Source organism: Haliotis asinina, chromosome 6 (assembly GCF_037392515.1).
Source record: "Haliotis asinina isolate JCU_RB_2024 chromosome 6, JCU_Hal_asi_v2, whole genome shotgun sequence".
Lineage (NCBI taxonomy): Eukaryota > Metazoa > Mollusca > Gastropoda > Lepetellida > Haliotidae > Haliotis > Haliotis asinina.
In genome coordinates this window covers 2,943,953-2,962,214 of record NC_090285.1, presented here as the reverse complement: position 1 = coordinate 2,962,214, position 18,262 = coordinate 2,943,953, and the positions used below count along the sequence as shown (strand labels likewise).

General features: G+C 44.2%; 1 protein-coding gene across 1 annotated transcript; it reads right to left on the bottom strand.

Moving 5' to 3' along the window:
- Positions 1-258: 258 nt before the first annotated feature.
- Positions 259-17,423, bottom strand: LOC137286731 (calcium-activated chloride channel regulator 3A-1-like). Its single transcript, XM_067818713.1, has 17 exons — positions 17,335-17,423; positions 11,098-11,328; positions 9,430-9,688; positions 8,885-9,015; positions 8,343-8,487; positions 7,767-7,871; positions 7,135-7,302; positions 6,553-6,727; positions 6,124-6,233; positions 5,404-5,572; positions 4,697-4,947; positions 3,731-3,908; positions 3,312-3,419; positions 2,539-2,787; positions 1,682-1,795; positions 924-1,085; positions 259-551 (listed from the first exon to the last, which is right to left on the bottom strand). The coding sequence occupies exons 1-17, from the start codon at positions 17,421-17,423 to the stop codon at positions 301-303; spliced, it is 2,895 nt and encodes a 964-aa protein (XP_067674814.1). The 3' UTR covers positions 259-300.
- Positions 17,424-18,262: the final 839 nt, after the last annotated feature.

Here is an 18,262-nt window from a genome sequence, read left to right as displayed (position 1 = left end):
ACTAAAGACGACCTACATGAAGTGTGTGTGGGCGCCCGTGTGTTTGTATTACGATGGGGACTCTGAGACTTCCAGAAGTTGGTTTTGTGTGTACATGTACGCGTACTGCATAGGAAATCCGACTTCCAGAAGTTGGTTTTGCACCACCGAAAACCCAGAACACATTGATATTTACAGGTTGATCGCCACTGAACTCCAGATGATACTCGTTAAATCCTGAGCCTGTTCCTTTAACTGATTTCGTGAAAGCCAGGCCTCATGTAAATGCTTAGATTGAACTGCAAGGCTGTATGACTAACATCAGCCCAGGTACTTCTTCCTGATGGTCACAATGAATCCACGTCTCTTCTTACGGTATATCACTACGCCCACGACGACAACAACAACTACAACCGCCACACAGACAGCCGTCACTACCCCGGCAATCAGTGCCACGTCCACGTCGTCGGGGCGCTGCACGTGCTTCATGGAGACGCTGACGATGTTGGAGCGTTGTCCTCGCTGTTCTACATCATCAGTCGCCAGGATGGTGAAATAATACGTCACATCACCTAGATCATATCAATGATAATAATTAAAATGTCAACATCACATCCTTAAAATTTTGAATCATACATATAACAACCGCCGTTGTATTCTTCTTCCCATAAAGAAAATCTTTAGCAGGTAGAATACCGTGGAATTCTTTGGTTCTAATTAATTAATTAGTAATTCACATTCCTGTACCAATTCCTATTCATATGGTTCCCACGCCATGTATACATGACACAGATTGTGGAAAATGAAAATCTGGGCTTTACATTACGATGCTCCATGATAATACAGCCGCGAGTCAAGGTAAATAAGGAGTTGATCTTAACTTGCCACTATGTAATTTGTCTCTTCCCTTTTGTTTTATGCTTACATTTGCTCACAATCCTTACCGTCCCTATCCAGCTTGACAACGATGTATTCTGGCGTCCCGGACGCCGCTGGGCTGTCCAGATCCCCCTCGGTCACCATGTCTCTGGTCACTAGTGTGGTCAGCGTGTGGTTGTCATACAGCGGGTCAAACTCAGTACTCATCCACAGCTCGTATCCGGCAGCTGGAACACAAGGTCACAACTAGTAGCCGTGTCAATACCATAGATGTCATCAAGGGCATACTGTACCAGTTGAGGATATATTATAATGCTGTATATAGAAACAGCTACCATCTAGACTGCAGGTGAGGGGTACGCCCCGTGTTAACGAAACTGCAAAGGTTGTGCCGTGGTCGTTGAGACTAGCGCTTAGTTTCTGCAATTGTTTAACTGTGAAAGAACGTCTGACTCTGGGTACAACTCAGTAGGATAGATGCTCTTGAATGTTTGAAGTATCTCGTATTGTTACTAAAGTACATTACAGTCACAGCTGGAGAGAAGGACCAATGACAAGGTCCAGGGACTGTGCTTGCATGGCCACATCCACCGCAGCCCTTCTGTTGTCCTGGGTTCTGACCCACACAAAACGTTCGTAGCGCTACGACATTCGTAAATTAGAGTTACGACAGATCGTAACTTTACGAACGTTTGGTGGATTGGGCCCCAGAACCCTGGTATTAACATGCCCGTCTTATTCAGTATGTGTGGTAGAATGGGCACGAAATACAGATAGGTAGTACCCGGAAGTGGAGTTTTGTGTACCTAACTCCGACCTTTACCTGTGCCAGAGTCGAGATCGTCTCCGGGCGCCGTCCACTCCAGCCGGACCACCTTGTATCCTACGACAGTCACCTGGAGGTCGGAGATCTTGCAAGGTGGGAACAGGTCACTGCCTACAACACACGCCATCAGTCGCAATGAACAAACCACAGAAAGTACATAATGAAAACTAATTAACATATTTATTTTACGGATCTTAAGATGTGCATTTAATTCTGAAACATTAACACCTTTATAAAATACAGCACAAAACCCCTAGTAATGTTCCGTTTTGGGATATACTGGTCAGGAAGACAATCTAGTCACATCCCGGTGTCTGCCCACGCGGTGAAATGTAATGTCTTTGCACTCACATGTGTTTCTAGGTAAGAATGGTGGACACACGGTATGGGGAGGTCAGACACGCTGACTTGGCTGATGCATGACGTAGATCGATGCTCAGTCCCCGAATTCTCTGGTCCAGACATGTACAGACACAGCTGGCTTATTGCTGTGAGCAAGAAACTCACACAAAGGGTGCTGTACTGGGAGCCGACCAGTCTTTGTTTCCTCCTTGTAATGCCAAGGCAACTTAGCCATAAGCACCACCTGTAAACGTCTTTGACGTGACGCTGCAGGGAATCGAACCGCCGTTTGCCCAGATCCGCCATCCACTTGACTGCGGGAGGTGGATCCACGTCACAGCTGGGCACAATGGATATTCATGAGAAAACGAGTTGGCATAACCAGTTATTATTAATACCTAGACAGTATCTTAGCAATATCAGAGTGGGGACAATAGCAACACAACATATTCTCACCATATCTTGAATCAAACTTGGGCTTTCACACATATTTGACCACATGACCAACCCACCAGGTGCGAAGCCAGTGAGACTGAAGGAGCCGGCGGATGTTGACCTCTGGAAGTGCCCCACGTTCTGCTGCGTGTGTTCCATCTTCCCGCCGACATCCCCCACTGCTGCTCCTACGCCTACCACGCGATCAGTAGCAACCACAGTCGCCGCATTGTCGTTGACAGTCACGGTTACGTAGTAGCGGCCGTTGTTGGTGAAGTTGGTGACGAAAGCCGAGTAGATGCCATCATCTTTTGTCGCATCAGCGCCTGATACAGAACATCAGTAAACACACGAGATGCGACTGTATGTTGTGGCTAACGTCTAGACATCTCATACACTTAATTCGTCTGCCGATGGTCGCTCTTTGAGCAAAACAGATGTACCCATGACGTATCACCGTGGAATAAGTGAGAACCAGTCTTCAACATCTGTTTTAACGTTCATGCCAGGTTGTATCATACATGAAATGCAAATAGGCTCTTGTCATATGAAACAAACAGCGTTCCTCAGATGAGTATGTTTGTTTGGTTTGTTGCTTAACCTCATAGTTGACAATATATAGAAGAGTGGTTAAAGCATCCTCTCGTCACGCTGAAGTCTCCACATAAATACATTATGTGAAGCTAAGTTCTGATGTACCCCACCGTGATATTGCAGGAATATTACTAAACGCGACGTAAAACAATACCCATTCACTATAAAGGCGCCCAGCTAATTATCGGTGGGATACGTACAGGTTTGTTGTTGCCATCAAGTGCATGGCGGAGTCTGAAGACCCGGGCCACCTCACCTGCGCCGTTGTCCCTGACCATGAGTGGAACGCTTGTCACCTCCCCGGACGTCAGTCCTGGCTGCTCCAGTGTAACGTTCACCGTCGCTTTCAGTAAGGGAGATAACCCTGAAATGATGTATAAAGAATGTAGATATGAATGTAACGTGTTGCCTTTTTATTCGATCAAAAATGTTATTTCAGGCAGAATGGGCGGTGGGGCATTGAGGTTCGACAGGCCGAACTCCAAGGGTATGTAAAACGACGTCATTCATATATGAAACTTAGTTTAAACTGGATTATCATTACAATATCTTTCACAATATGTCTGGGTCTGTTACGAGAACTTCCAATGAACGCAACCCCATTCATTTCATGGACACAGGAGATATAAAATTCACATGAATGTACTTGTATATCATCAGAAGTAGGTAGGCTACCCTGTGACACGCTGATAAACAGTTTCTGAAATAGCGGAAAGGCGACACTTGATCTGCCCCACTGCGCATGCGCCAGAATGGGTGCTTGTTGCCCTTGTCTGACTCGTGATGATACGGTGAAGGCCATCACCTGGACCTCCTCGTGTGTGTTGGTGATGTTCACAGCAAGACCTCCCGTCTGGAAGAATAGAGTCTCTGAAGTCGTCATGGTAATAAATTACATACCTTCTGACATTAACCACCTGCTCCGACTCATGTTTCAAAACGTTGCAGATGGAAGTGACGACACACAAAATTAAAGTTGATAAATAAACTGTAGATAGATAAACCTTTGAGTGATTCCATGTTTGGCACGAACGAACTTTCGCTGGTGACTATTTTTGTAAATAATTGACTCTGGACCAGACAGGCCAGTGACTGATCCAGTCCAAAGGAGTATGATGTTATGCAGTCACACAGAGCTTGAACACCCGACTAAAGACGGCAAGCACAGGTAGCTGGGGACACGAGGTCTAAAACGGGTACACGGATCCAGCTACCTCACCGAGTATATTAAGGTGTAGAGAATGTACCACCCATTGAACACAGCCCTGAGTCGTAAGTACCGCCTAATGTTGCATTAGGACTCTCATTTGTTCAACCCTGAATCCCGAATTCCGATTAACTCTTGAACTGCTTTGTGCCAAAAGAGTCAGAGTTCACTCAACAATGGAAGAATAACGGTCATTGACAAAAATCTATACACGTATGGAAAGGTGTAATCGTAGTGAAAATTACTGTAAACTATCTAAAAACAGATATATTGGTGATGAAATCATTGTCTTTTCCAAAATGTAGAATCTGCGTACGAAACACCTATATATTTTCATAACGCGTGCCATCCGATACGTCCCGCGTAAAGTCGTTCCCGTTCCAAAAGGTGGCTGGCAGCCTCATCAATATGAGATAAAATCCAGCCATCCTCACCTCCTTGTAGTCTTTGAGGTGGAAGTTGGACGTGTTGAAGGATGCCTCGTTGGTATATTCAGGGGACGAGGAGTTCAGTACATGGCCACCAGGCGTCACCATGACAACGACCGGCACCGTAGTGTTGTAGCCAATGGAGATGTCAGTGTTGACACCGATGGAGGAGTCAAAGAAGATGACGTCAGTATAGCTCTCCCCTGGTTGTAGGAGAAAGGACTGGCTGAGCAGCTGCACGGCTCTCTGACGGGCAGCTGCAGCAGAGAAGAGATGACATTGTGGAAATCTGAATATTCTCTCTTTGACTCGTTTATTCACATTTACCTGCCAGGAACTTGTAGATGCAGCAAAGGCGGACTGAACATCCCTTTGAAACGGTTTCAGGATGTAGAGAATTGAATGTAATACTAGTATTGTTAGTGAACACTTGATTCGCCCACCTTCAAGAAATATGATTGTATGGTATTCCTTTTTTCAGCTGTAATATTGTGAGTTTCTTCAAAGACAAACAAAGTCACGGAAATCTTAATCGTGCCCGAATGCTTCCGGGATTGCGTTCAGTTCGCCGTTTAGCATCCTAAGGATTTGGTTTATGGGAAAGTGTAACCGTTAACGAAGGTTGGCCAAGAATTCAGGTTCTTCAGCTTGTATGGTCGAGGTGTATCGTGTCACGCATACTCCAGAAGGACACCAAACACATATGTACGTACATTTGCCTCGCTCAGCGGAGGCTATGAAGGCATCATTGAGCGCGTTAGAGATGTCGCTGTCGGACTGGAAGAAACTGATGCCGCCTGTCGTCTGCGCCAGCATCTCTAGCTGATCGTCAGCGTTGGCGCTTACAGCGATCGTGTCAACCGTCACGTTAGCATCGGCAATCTGAAACACAGAACCTACATCGAGAGCTCACATCTAGCTGTGTCAGAATTATGGACCTCATCGGCAGCAGCTTCAGACTGAACTAGACTCCATGACTTGAAGTTGGTGACGTGTTGTGGCACACGCATGACGTCTGCAGAACACAATACCATCTGGACATTTCGTCACACAACACAGTACCATCTAGATATGACGTCTACACAACGCAATACCATCTAGGCATGGTGTCATACAACACAGCACCATCTAGATGTGATGTCTACACAACACAATACCATCTAGATATGGCATCACACAACACAGTACCATTTAGACATGCGTCACACAAGACAGTACCATCTAGACATTGAGAGTGGGTGTTGTCACCTGTTGGACATACATGACGTTTACACATCACAATACCATTTAGACATGCCGTCACACAACACAATACCATTTAGACATGCCGTCACATAACACAGTACCATCTAGACATAGTGTCACACAACACAGTACCATGTAGATATGGCGTCATACAACACAATACCACCTAGACATTGGGTTGTTGTTACCTGTTGAATGACGTCCCGGATGTAGGGAGGGTGGGTCTCAATGCCGTCCGACAAAAGGATCATGTTTCCACCCTGGGTAGATGCGAGAACCTCCAGACCCTTCAGGATGCCTGCAAAAATGCGTAACGTAAATACTGTAGTTTCTACTTCCCCTGACACATACCTCTACCAAACATCCCTATCGCACCAAGGCGACGAGATGGTCTGCGTATTATACAACATTCTGTAACCGGGTCAGGGTCTAGATTTTTCAAAGTTCTCTTAGCGTTAAGATAGTCATAAGTCAATGTTAATGTATGGCACTTACGACTGTCTTAGCGATAAGAGACCTTTGAAAATCTAGACCCAGGCGCGTGTGAGTGCATATAGCATACGTACATATCGCATATCATGTCCCTGAATCTACATATCCAGCGCGTATCGACTAACCGTCTCCAATGCTAGTTGCTCCACTTGCAGTTCTTGGAACATTTTGTAAAAGTTCAGTCCTGGTCACGTTGTTCACAACGAGCAGATGCGACTTGATGGTGGCATACCTGTCGAACCAGACAATCCCAAGTTGTTCCCCGTCCTCGAGAACGCGAGAGATATAGTTCGATACCGCCTTGGGGAAAACAGAAACAGTATATATAGTACAGACATATGTGCAGACATGAAACCACCCCTATGTCATTTTATACTCATACTGTTCCACTTAAAGCATAGGTCCATTATTCTAATCGTGTTACCAGGCATTTTATTGATCCAACCGGATGTTTTACCGGAAATTTGCAATTGTGAGCCTTACATTATGTTGGGTAATGCAGCTAGTTTTGTATTTGTCGTAAAACGCCACACTTAGCTACATTCCCGTTACATGAAGACAGTCTAAAAATAATCGAACCTGGACCAGGCAATCCACCGATTAAACTCCTGGATCTCTACCTACGGAACTAAAATAGGACATGCATCAACCATGGCAGTCACTCAGACCACTGAATCTCTCTATGTGTTGCTGAAGGCCAATTGTACCCTGGCAAGTTTGGAGATTCTTCCGAAGGATTCCATGCTCCCGGACGTGTCCAGTACCAATACAGTCCGCCTGGTGCTCTCCTTAACCAGTCGGAACGTTGGCGCTGTCGACGTGACGTTGCGGGGAGGGTTGAAGTTCTTCTCAAAATCGCCATGCTCTCTCATCACCTTGGCAAATGTTGAATTGAAAAAGCGTGTAAGAGAACAGACATCTTTAGCATGGACCGAGAATTTATCTTACCTCGTCAAGCACCAGAACCTTGGGCGGGACAAGGGAATGTATCAGGAATACTGGTGAATGGAAGTATGTGTGAATGTCCAACATTGCGGCGTAATTGTATTGTGTGAGAGGACCGAATGTCCAACATTGCGGCGTAATTGTATTCTGTGACGGGACCGAATGTCCAACATTGCGGTGTAATTGTATTGTGTGAGAGGACCGAATGTCCAACATTGAGGCGTAATTGTATTGTGTGAGAGGACCGAATGTTCAACATTGCGGTGTAATTGTATTCTGTGTGACACTAGGGATTACGCATAATTTCCAGAATTTAGGAGATAGCAGCAGCGCACATCTTACATACGACACATTGACCTCAGGGATATAAGTGACATGAAAAAGAATACCTCACCTCCCACACACTCCGACCGTCACACATCTGGTTCTGTTTGTTTGTAGCCTGTCGGTTGTGGAGGGTGAGCGGGGAGGAAGGGTCGTTGTCACAGAAGTGGACGATCTGAAACAGAGTCAAGCACATATAACAGGTTGGTTGGTTGACGCCGTACTCGGCAATATCCCAGCTACATTGTATACGGCGGCGGTCTGTAAGTAATCGAATCTGGACCAGACAATCCTGCGATCAACATCATGAGCATTGTTCAACGTAAGTGGGATACAATAACGAGTGTAAATCAAGTCAGCGAGCCTGACCATGCGATCCTGTATATGTTGGTGACACAAAGGGAAAATCATAGATGCTATGAAAGAACGTTGGGGAGCCTATGAAAATTGCTTCTCAAGTAGAGTTCAAACTGAACAAACTGAAGTTCTTGACAGACTATTCATTATGTGGTCACTTACAGATATTGATTAGTCTGAAATGCCCCGTTCACTTAGAAGTATATTTCAGATTTTTACTCTAATATTCTCACATTAATAACATCAATTACAACACTCAATAACGGATTTATAGAACGCTAGAACTCACATGGTGCAGTTGCTGTGAGTACATCAGGGAGCCATACTCTCCTCCTATGTTTTCTGTGTAGGGCTGGAACCGGCAGTTGCTGTCCGGAAGTCCGTTCTGGTATTGACACCCCTCCGTCTGCCTGACCACGTCATAGAAGCGACCTGCATGACGACACCAGGCATAACGATATCACAGGGTCATGGCACATAGTATTCAGAAGAAGTCAAGGACGCCAATATTCTTTCTGACAACCGACCTTGTTCAGTCATGTGGCGGTGTACGATAAGATTGTTCTAACTGATTGATACGATGAATACCTGGTTCTTTAGTGTTGTTGCGATTAATCTGTCATGGATTTGACATGGAAAAACCCAAATAAACAAAAAAAAAAACCAAAACAAAACACCCCCCCCCCCCAAACAACAAAAAAAAACCAACAAAAAACAAAAAACAAACAAAAAACAATAACAACCAAACAAAAAAAAAGAAGAATAAGAATTGAGAAAACAGAATGTTCGAATGCCATGTACAATAGAAATGATGTAATATATATCTTTCCTCGTATCGCCGTTGAACAGCGGATTCCTTCTATTTCGCCATTACTAGCTGCATAAAACTGCTGCGAAGACTTTTCATCCGGGTACTCGTCAAATACTCCGTATCGCAGATGTCCCCACTCATGTATAATGACCTGGAAGGAAGACAGACAGACAGACATAGGGATTCGTGTTTTAGTAGGCACACAGCCACTAGTAGGAACATACGTCAATCGAAGTTTGTTTTAGCCTTTCACTATCAACCACCACAACATGACCTATGAATATATAATGAATGCACTATTGAACTTCATACATTGGTATAACCCACTTAATGGTCTGTGAATAAACGAAGTTCGTAATTTAAGATGTTCGAAATGGAGGCTGCAAAATATTTGATATATTCTTCTAAAAAATGTTAAAGAACACCGGAAGACCGTGAAAACGTTGCAATGCAAGACACCATATCAGATTGTCAATAGTCCACTGATCTAAGTTGGGTATTGAGTACAGTTGTGTACTGACATTAGCATCACCGTTTAGATGTATCCTCTATGAGTACTGTTCACCTTATCGTACGGACCGTACAGATCTGCAACTGTGTCGTTCAGGACATAGGCTGGGGTCAGGTGCATGTAGTGCCCCAACTCGCCGCAAGGTGTCGTCTTTATTACGAAAGGTCGGTTGCCATAGCTGAATCTGTCATCTGCGTGGTCAATAAGAACGTCGCTGTTGTCTACAGTCTCCTTCGTCTGTGGTTCATACTGAGGCTTGTCTGACCACGACTTGGGAACAAGGATGGTGATGTCACTAAAATATGCTCGCTGGCTGAAAGATGGTGTATGAAGTTGAATAGTCATGTGTGTGTTTACGGGACGTGTGTAGGGCACGCTCTGTTCTAATACGCTTCAGAAACAATAGATAACCTATGATTACACGATGCCATTTAGAAAGTGGTCAAATGCAGCATATGTCATATTTGGGATTACTCTTTCTTAGTAAAGTACAAATTCTAGTACTTTTTTCGGTTGAGTCCCATCCGGGATTCGAACCCGCACCCTCAGAGTCAGGCACCTAATCGCCAGCACACAAAGTCAGCCGCCTAGCCCGCTCAGTGGAAGTGGAAGTCGCGGTGGCCACCGCGACTTAGACAAAATGAAAGTCGGACTGCGTACTTTGTGTACCCCTCTGATGAGTGTAAATTGGCTCGGCTCCCACGGCCGAAAGCTATGATTACACGATGCCATTTAGAAAGTGGTCAAATGCAACATATGTCATATTTGGGATTACACTTTCTTAGTAAAGTACAAATTCTAGTACTTTTTTTCGGTTGAGTATGTGGAAGTCGCGGTGGCTGAGCGGGCTAGGCGGCTGACTTTGTGTGCTGGCGATTAGGTGCCTGACTCTGAGGGTGCGGGTTCGAATCCCGGATGGGACTCAACCGAAAAAAAGTACTAGAATTTGTACTTTACTAAGAAAGTGTAATCCCAAATATGACATATGTTGCAATAGATAACCTGAAGGTGGTTCTTGAAAAATGAAACACAAATACAAGTAGTACAAATCGTATCCATTGAGGATAGGTCACCGCATCTTGGTGTGTTTCTCAGACGAGTGGATAGTCACTATACTCAAGTCCCACGTTTAAACAGGTAATAACTCGGTGCATGTACCTGGATACCTACTAGTGAAAATGAGGACAGGCATCAGGACACCACTTTGACTTTCTCACAGTCCGTGGAGTGCATTAAAGTCCCTACTGCATGCCCATTCTTGCATTGCTGAAGCCTTCGGTGAAGCAAGTGAATTCCTCGGGTTCACGTTACCATGAAAACTTTCAATATTACTGTGAGACTCTGAACAGGTACCGAGACACCTACTGTGAGACTCTGAACAGGTACCAAGACACCTACTGTGAGACTCTGAACAGGTACCAAGACACTTACTGTGAGACTCTGAACAGGTACCGAGACACCTACTGTGTAATTGTGTACAGGTAACCAGACACATAGTGTGTGACTTAGTACCCAGAGACCTATTGTGTGATTCTGTACAGGTAACCAGACACCTCATGTGTGACTTGGTACAGGTAACCAGACACCTACTGTGTGACTTGGTACAGGTAACCAGACACCTACTGTGTGACTTGGTACAGTCAACCAGACACCTACTGTGTGACTTGGTACAGGTAACCAGACACCTACTGTGTGACCTGGTACAGGTAACCAGACACCTACCGTGTGACCTGGTACAGGTACTGCGACGCGTTGGTGAATATGCTCTGCAATTTCTCTATGAGCAAGTAGTCCTCGGCCACCGATTCCTCTATAGCGATAAGCATTCCTCGGTACTCATTGTCCTTGATGTGGATGACACCCCGACCACACCCAGAAGCTAGGGGGAGCAGGAGAAGAAGTGGGGCGAGCCACCCCATGGCTGTGTACATTCCTGCCATCATGACGACCCAACTGAAACATACACGGCACTGCATGCAATGTCATCATTTTATATTATACAAAGTTAAATCACAATTTATAATTCTACTTCATGAATTACAGATATTAAACATACTTTGTCACTCATCTAAACACGGATAACAGAGAACGGAAGAATGGCAACCGTTGATAAGTATGCTATTCTGGCACGTTAATGGTGACTGGGACGCCCACGTAGCTGTATAGAGTCGCGTCCCTTACGCACGCCAGGATCCACAGATCCACAGTTTTCTCCCAATGCGTGTCCAGGTTTGTCAGCACCATATCTTTCCTCGTCCGTTGCATGAAGCTGACACACATCTGAAACCTGATTCACTTTGCTAGCCAAAACACGAGTCTCGTTAACCTATTCAGACAATGACCTATTTTAGTCGATCTGAAGTTTCTCATGTGAAAGTGAAAGTAGACACCACAACCAACTCTGGTTATACTGAATACCAATTTCTACTTTCCTAAGAAAATGGTATTCATAAATGAAGTTTAATTTTAAACTTTAATAACATCGATTTGTATATTTTGTGGAGAGCAGCATATCTTTAACCTAAGTCCTTTTCACATGCACATATATACTTACGTGAGTATTTTTGCTTATATAATTATATTTACTTACTCCTGGAGTATTTTACTCCACAAGTATATGCTGTCATATAAACGATCTCACACTGTTTACTCTTATAAGCAAAATAATGGCATCACGTCCATGAAAATCTTCATACATTACGTAAAATGGCTCAGTATACAGCCACAGGACCTGTCTGGGTTCAATGAAACTGCGCTCGTCACATGACCTGTCTGGTTTAAATGAGTGTAGTCTTGGCTGCAGTCAGTTGCATTTATTTTTTGTAACAGTATGGTTTGAAAAGGGACAACATAGCGTGACATATTGTAGACTGATGAGGAAAGTGAGTGCCTGCTGTTGGCATGGAAGGAATGTAGAAATTATCCCGTAGAATAAATACAAACAAGCAAACAAGCAAGCAAACAAACAAACAGACAAACAAACAACTCCCTCCCCCTAACAACAAAAAACAAAAGCAAAAAAATACGTGATCAGTCTACACAGTGGTCTCAAAGAGATGAACAGAAGTGGCTTTGGGAAATCTAATCATCAACGCACAATTCGAATGCATACATTTAAGAACTCAATCAGAGCGCATAAGAAACAACAGAAAACAAGCGGTAAAGGTAAACATTTGGGTACATTTTACACGAAACTTTCAGGAAGAAGTAAACACACAGCAGGAGGATGCCATGAACAGTGACAAGGAAGATGGATGAAATGGCCGATGTCTCCAGCGTCGTTGTCGACAACACATTTGGTCCTCCATATGACAGTGAAAATGATGATATAGCTAAGCTGTAGTCGGAAGTACGTCAGAAGCGTGAGGAACGTGAACACAAGTGTGAGAAGAAGCGACAAGCGCGCCGCGCCAGCACCAGTTCCGCATGATGGAAGTGATCCCTTGGTAGAATCAATGGGCAGCAATCTTTTCATGGCACAAAACAACATGTAACCAGGCAGTAGCGACTGTAATCATGCATGTCCACCAAGCTACAGCTACTCTTCTCTGTCATGTGGTGAAAGTGGCAGTTCTTATTATGCCACGTGAATACTGGCTGAAAATGCGGGCATTTCTATTGTATTCCAAGTACCAGTTTATAATTCAAAAGAATGATGTTTTTCTTTCAGGGTTACGGATAACAATGTGCCAATTACAATACAATATTTCCTTTTAAAGGTATATTTTAGTGTTTGTTGATAAGAGCGCACCGTTAGTTTTTTTCAGAGTGCATTGTCAGACTTCCAGAATTATGTTACAGTGTTTCTGTTGGTTTCAGACCTCTTCATAATTTTAATATTCTAATATCACTTCTTTCACATTCTTTCCTTTTACAAGTGCAGTTCTATCTGTTGTTTTCACCCATGGTTAAAACATTTTCTTATGTTTGGTGTGGAATAAAACGCAAAAATTCTCTGAAGTATTCTTTTAATGCTCAAATAGTGTACACTGCAACATAAAATGGCCATAAGTGTACTTCAAAGTGTAAACGAGCTTCCTAAGAGTACTGAAAATACTGTATGAAGAGTCATATAGAAATAACTTCCATCTACACATACTTCTTTATGCATTTACAAAGACGTTGCCGGATCATTTCTAAGGCTGTTTGCTGTTGGTACAACGTCATCGTCACCACCGTCATAACCGTAGTCAGCATCTGTCACCATGTCTACAAACCTCTCGTGTCTCATTCCGCAGCATGTAGTGACCATGTGCTGACAAACTCGACGTCGATGTGTCATTTGACGAAGATTGTGGAGCACCACGCATGTAGTGACCATGTGCTGACAAACTCGACGTCGATGTGTCATTTGACAAAGATTATGGAGCACCACGCATGTAGTGACCATGTGCTGACAAACTCGACGTCGATGTCCAGTCTCTTCTGGATGCGACGCCCTCATCCCTTAAGACGACTAAAGGCATTCTCAGGGGTCATCCTTGCCCTGCTATACCTGGAGTTAAATAATCACTGAGCTCCTGCGGGACACTAGTGTAAGTGTTCCCTAGCCAGGTCATCAACGAAAATGCGGCATCTCCCAATAGAATGATGGACAGAGTTATCACTGTATCCTGGCAGCAGAGTGCCTTTGGTCGAGAGGAAAAATAATCGTTGGTTTCTACTTTAAAGAATACTTCCCAAATACACGTGCATCGTGCATACGATCTGGCTAACCCACGTTGATATCTGTGATCATGTATTTGTAGTCACATGTTGATTGTAGAATAATGGAGTACCAACCTTTTTGGTTGAGGTAATCACTATAAGCAACAGGTACAGGGATTGGGATGTGGGTACTATCTATTGCTCCTCCACAATTGGGGCAGCCCCAAGCGTATTCAAATCCCATAATTACCTATTCAAGGTCATCATCTTTTGGGAAAGCCACATATCTTGGTACGAGGGATTGGGTCCGATGTAGCTGTTCACACAACATGTCCACACAGTACGGCCAGTAGCAAAGTAGCGCCATTATAGTAACACTGACTGTGGTGGTGATCCAGAAGCTGTCTCACAGGTGCTTCATATGCACAATTACAGGGAAATACCGACACAAAATTGAATGTTTCTCCTGTCATGCAAACAATTTATGTTCATAAAATCTCCTCTCCTTTTGGTCCAAACTGACTTCCCCTTCGTTAATTCCATACTGATTCCAGAAGACGCTGAACGAGGATTTTTGTGCAAGGATTAGAAGGAGCGTAATATTGCAATATACAAGTGCTTCTAAAGATGTATCGAATCATAATGATTAATGTTTATGCATCAAGTTAAATGAGATAGTCTAAATATTCTGGACTGATTATTGCACTAAGCTGCTCTATAGGACAGAACCAAGTCAACAGGAAATGTAATCAATGTTTTGGCACCGTGTCACTGGCATAGTGTTTACCCAACTTACTCACCCAGGTACAATGAGTGAACATACCCCAAACACCAGCTGGCACCAGTTTTGTTGTGAAAGATAAACATACAGATCAACAGACAGAATAGACCAGTGATCGACAGCAGGAGCATTTATTCAATTGCAGCGAGGCCAGCGTCGACGGCTCACGACAGGAGTGGGGCGGTGGGATTGAACCACTTGCTCGTTACACCGAAGACCCGGGTCAAATCCAAACATGGGTACAATGTGCGAATGTTACTAAAAGCGGCGTAAAACTTAACTCAAATCAGGACAATATCTTTTAAATACCAACAATGCGAATCGAACAGAGGATTAATTTACAGTCAAGTCGTTCATCCGACATCATCATTACACGGCAAATTGTCGGCTTAACGAAGATGTCGGACTAAATAATTGAAACTAAATTCATTCGATTTGCTACCAACAATAGCGTCAGATAAAGCCGACTGTCGGTTAAAGGGGGTCGGGATTAGAGGGACCTAATGTTAGGTAGGAACACTTACCCCGAGAGACAACAGACAGATGTAGAACTGGTAGCCACCTATCGCCGAAAGAGACTGTTTCACACCCACAGAAGACTCGTCCCTAGTTCGCTATACCTCGTGTGCGGTACTACAAGGTGAAACTAATATATAACAAACTAAAAGCAAGAAGGTATGCTCAAGCCATAATGGCTGTACACCTCCGCCCACTGACACTTTCTGGAGTGTTATGGTCAACCTTGCCCGGGCTCGATCCTTCAGATGATTTGTGGCTTCTTGAACCACCACTTGAGTTTATTCCACGTCGCCCTAGTTCGATACACCAGGGATGGGTACATTCCGCGCCTCAGTGGATGTAGAGCGGTGTCAGGTATTGTATACAGCATAGCCCACCTTATTCCTATTGTGTTTCATTATATGCAGCAATAAGTAATATAAGAAATACTAACAAACAAGCGCCCTGTGGTACTCATATACACTCATAAAGGAGACTATGTGTTGTCCACCAATCCTGTTGATGATAGATATTTCAAATCGTCAAAAACATAAATAAATAAAATAAATAAAAAAGAAAGAAAGAAAGAAATCGCCCTTGTCGACCCGTCCACTCACCGTTGTTGGGCTGTTCTTAACAGTCATTCCGAACAAACGGTGAGTCATAACAATTTAGTTGTGGCAGAAGTCTTATTGTTTAACATTGTCATTTGTTCTAAAACATGTGCAGGGAGTAAATAAACTCTTTCCTTGTTTCCTGTTACTGGATTTTGCATGCAAATGCATTAACAGAAAGGTGTGTAGGAGTATGGTTTACACCGCTTTCAGCAATATTCCAGTAATATCACGGTGGCGGTCACCAGCAGTTGGCTTCACAAATTGTTCCCATGTGGGGAACCGAACATGGGCCCTCGGTGTGACGAGCGAACACTGTAACCACTAGACTAGACCACTAGACCAGTAGACCGCCCCTGACAGAAACGAGGAGACAGTTCTTTGGTTGACACCACATAGGTACAATGTATGTAGTACATTTCAGGGTGTCCCCCCTGTAAACAACAATGTCGTCAGTACACTAAAATTATAAATAATTCTACTAAGTAAGCGTAGGGGTTGTCCCACAGCAGCCCATGTTATGGTCTCCGAGAGCAGCTACGTCACTAAATGCATACAGTACCAGTGTAATGAAAGTATACACTTGAGAATTCACTCTTCACTCATTCCTTTCTGGGCACTGATTCTTCACATGTATGTGATATTGCCTGAGAACCATGCATATTCGGTGGTCAGGTACTTGATGTAGGCATCAAACTTCTGTTTGGGGCTCTATTTTATGCGATACGGTGTTCAAGTGTATACCGTATCCTTGTACTTGCTACCCGTGAAGAACTCGGGATAGAACTGTCTTCTGTAACCCATGCATGGTGTAAGAGGTGACTAAAGGGATGAGGTGGTCACCTCGCTGACTTGGTAGACACGTCACATGTCATCGTATCCCGATTTCGTTGATCGATGCTCATGCTGTTGATCACTGGCTTATCTGTTTCGGACTTCATTATTCACAGACCGAAACCAACCATTCATGTTCTCGCTTCGATTGTTGATATAGTCGTCACCGGGCTGGTCAGCCCAGTGGTTGATAGAGTGATGCACATCGGGGTACAATGACTCACAGAACCACATGGTCAAGCCACCCGATCCTCAGTCCTCGAGCCCGATGACCTAGTCACGCTACCTGCTGGATGTCACTAGTGTGGGTGTTGAAAACTGGCATCCGGCATGTGTCAAGGGTAGATAATGTAAACTATTTACAAAGAGTAACAGGGAAACATTCTTTCAATAAACATGCCACGCTGAGTCATAAATCACAGCAGAGGAGCTCTCTCCAGTATGGGACCACCCCTCCACAATACACAATACTCCACTCAGCCGTCCGGCCACGCCCGTCTCCAGTTCTGTTCACAAACTGTGCCCCACGATGTCCTGTTATCGACACTGCCCTGGTACTGTTCTGACACTGAAACCGACACTGACCTGGTATTGGCACCGAACTGACCGTAACCAGCACTGTACTGACACTGTGTTGACTCTATACTCGTCAGTGAACTGACTGTAACCGACATTGTACGGACGCTACCACGGCATTGTGCTTTAAATTAGTTTTACAACACTTGATGATGTGTCCGACTTTACTGGCCATTTCTGTCAAGGTATTGACGACACTGTACCATACATATTAAGGACTATGTTGTGACACTGTCGTGGACACACTTCTAATAACATACAGATACGCATTAATATATTTAGCACCACCTCAACCCAAGGCTAATGTGATACGTTCGTCGAAACAGACGACCATTCCAGAGGATAATGAACATCTACGAATGATATGTTGACATGTTGCCAAGGTGCCAAGCGTATGGGGGTAGAAATTCCTTAATTCCAGTATCTTCGATACAGTTGTCGGAACTGTTATAAAGAAACCCAGTACTAAACAGTAACCATTTTGTCGTTTCCATGCATGATAGGGATATCCTTTAGCAACGTCGGTGCTGAGTTTCGCCAGCGCAGTTATTAGACGACTTGTGAGGAATTTACGGTGATGTACCGAGTTGCCTAAACCTGGAAGATCAAGGACGACCAATAACCGTGATGACCGAATACTAAAACGTCTGGCAATACGTCTAATGACACATGCTGTACGACGACACGGTCCTACTCTCCACCAGAACCATTGGTAGGAGTTTCCGGGCTGCTGGTCTCACAGACCTTGAGGACAATGCTCAAGGTTCATTGGTCTGACAAAGCCGCTGTATTCTAGAATTCTATTCTGGTCGTTGTCGCGGATGGAACTAAGGAACATGATCAGGAGATTATTGCATGCAGCTGGACCCTTTGGCGGTTGCTCAGTGATGTTGTGGGGTTGCTTTTCTTTAGATCACACTACCAGGGGCACTCAGTA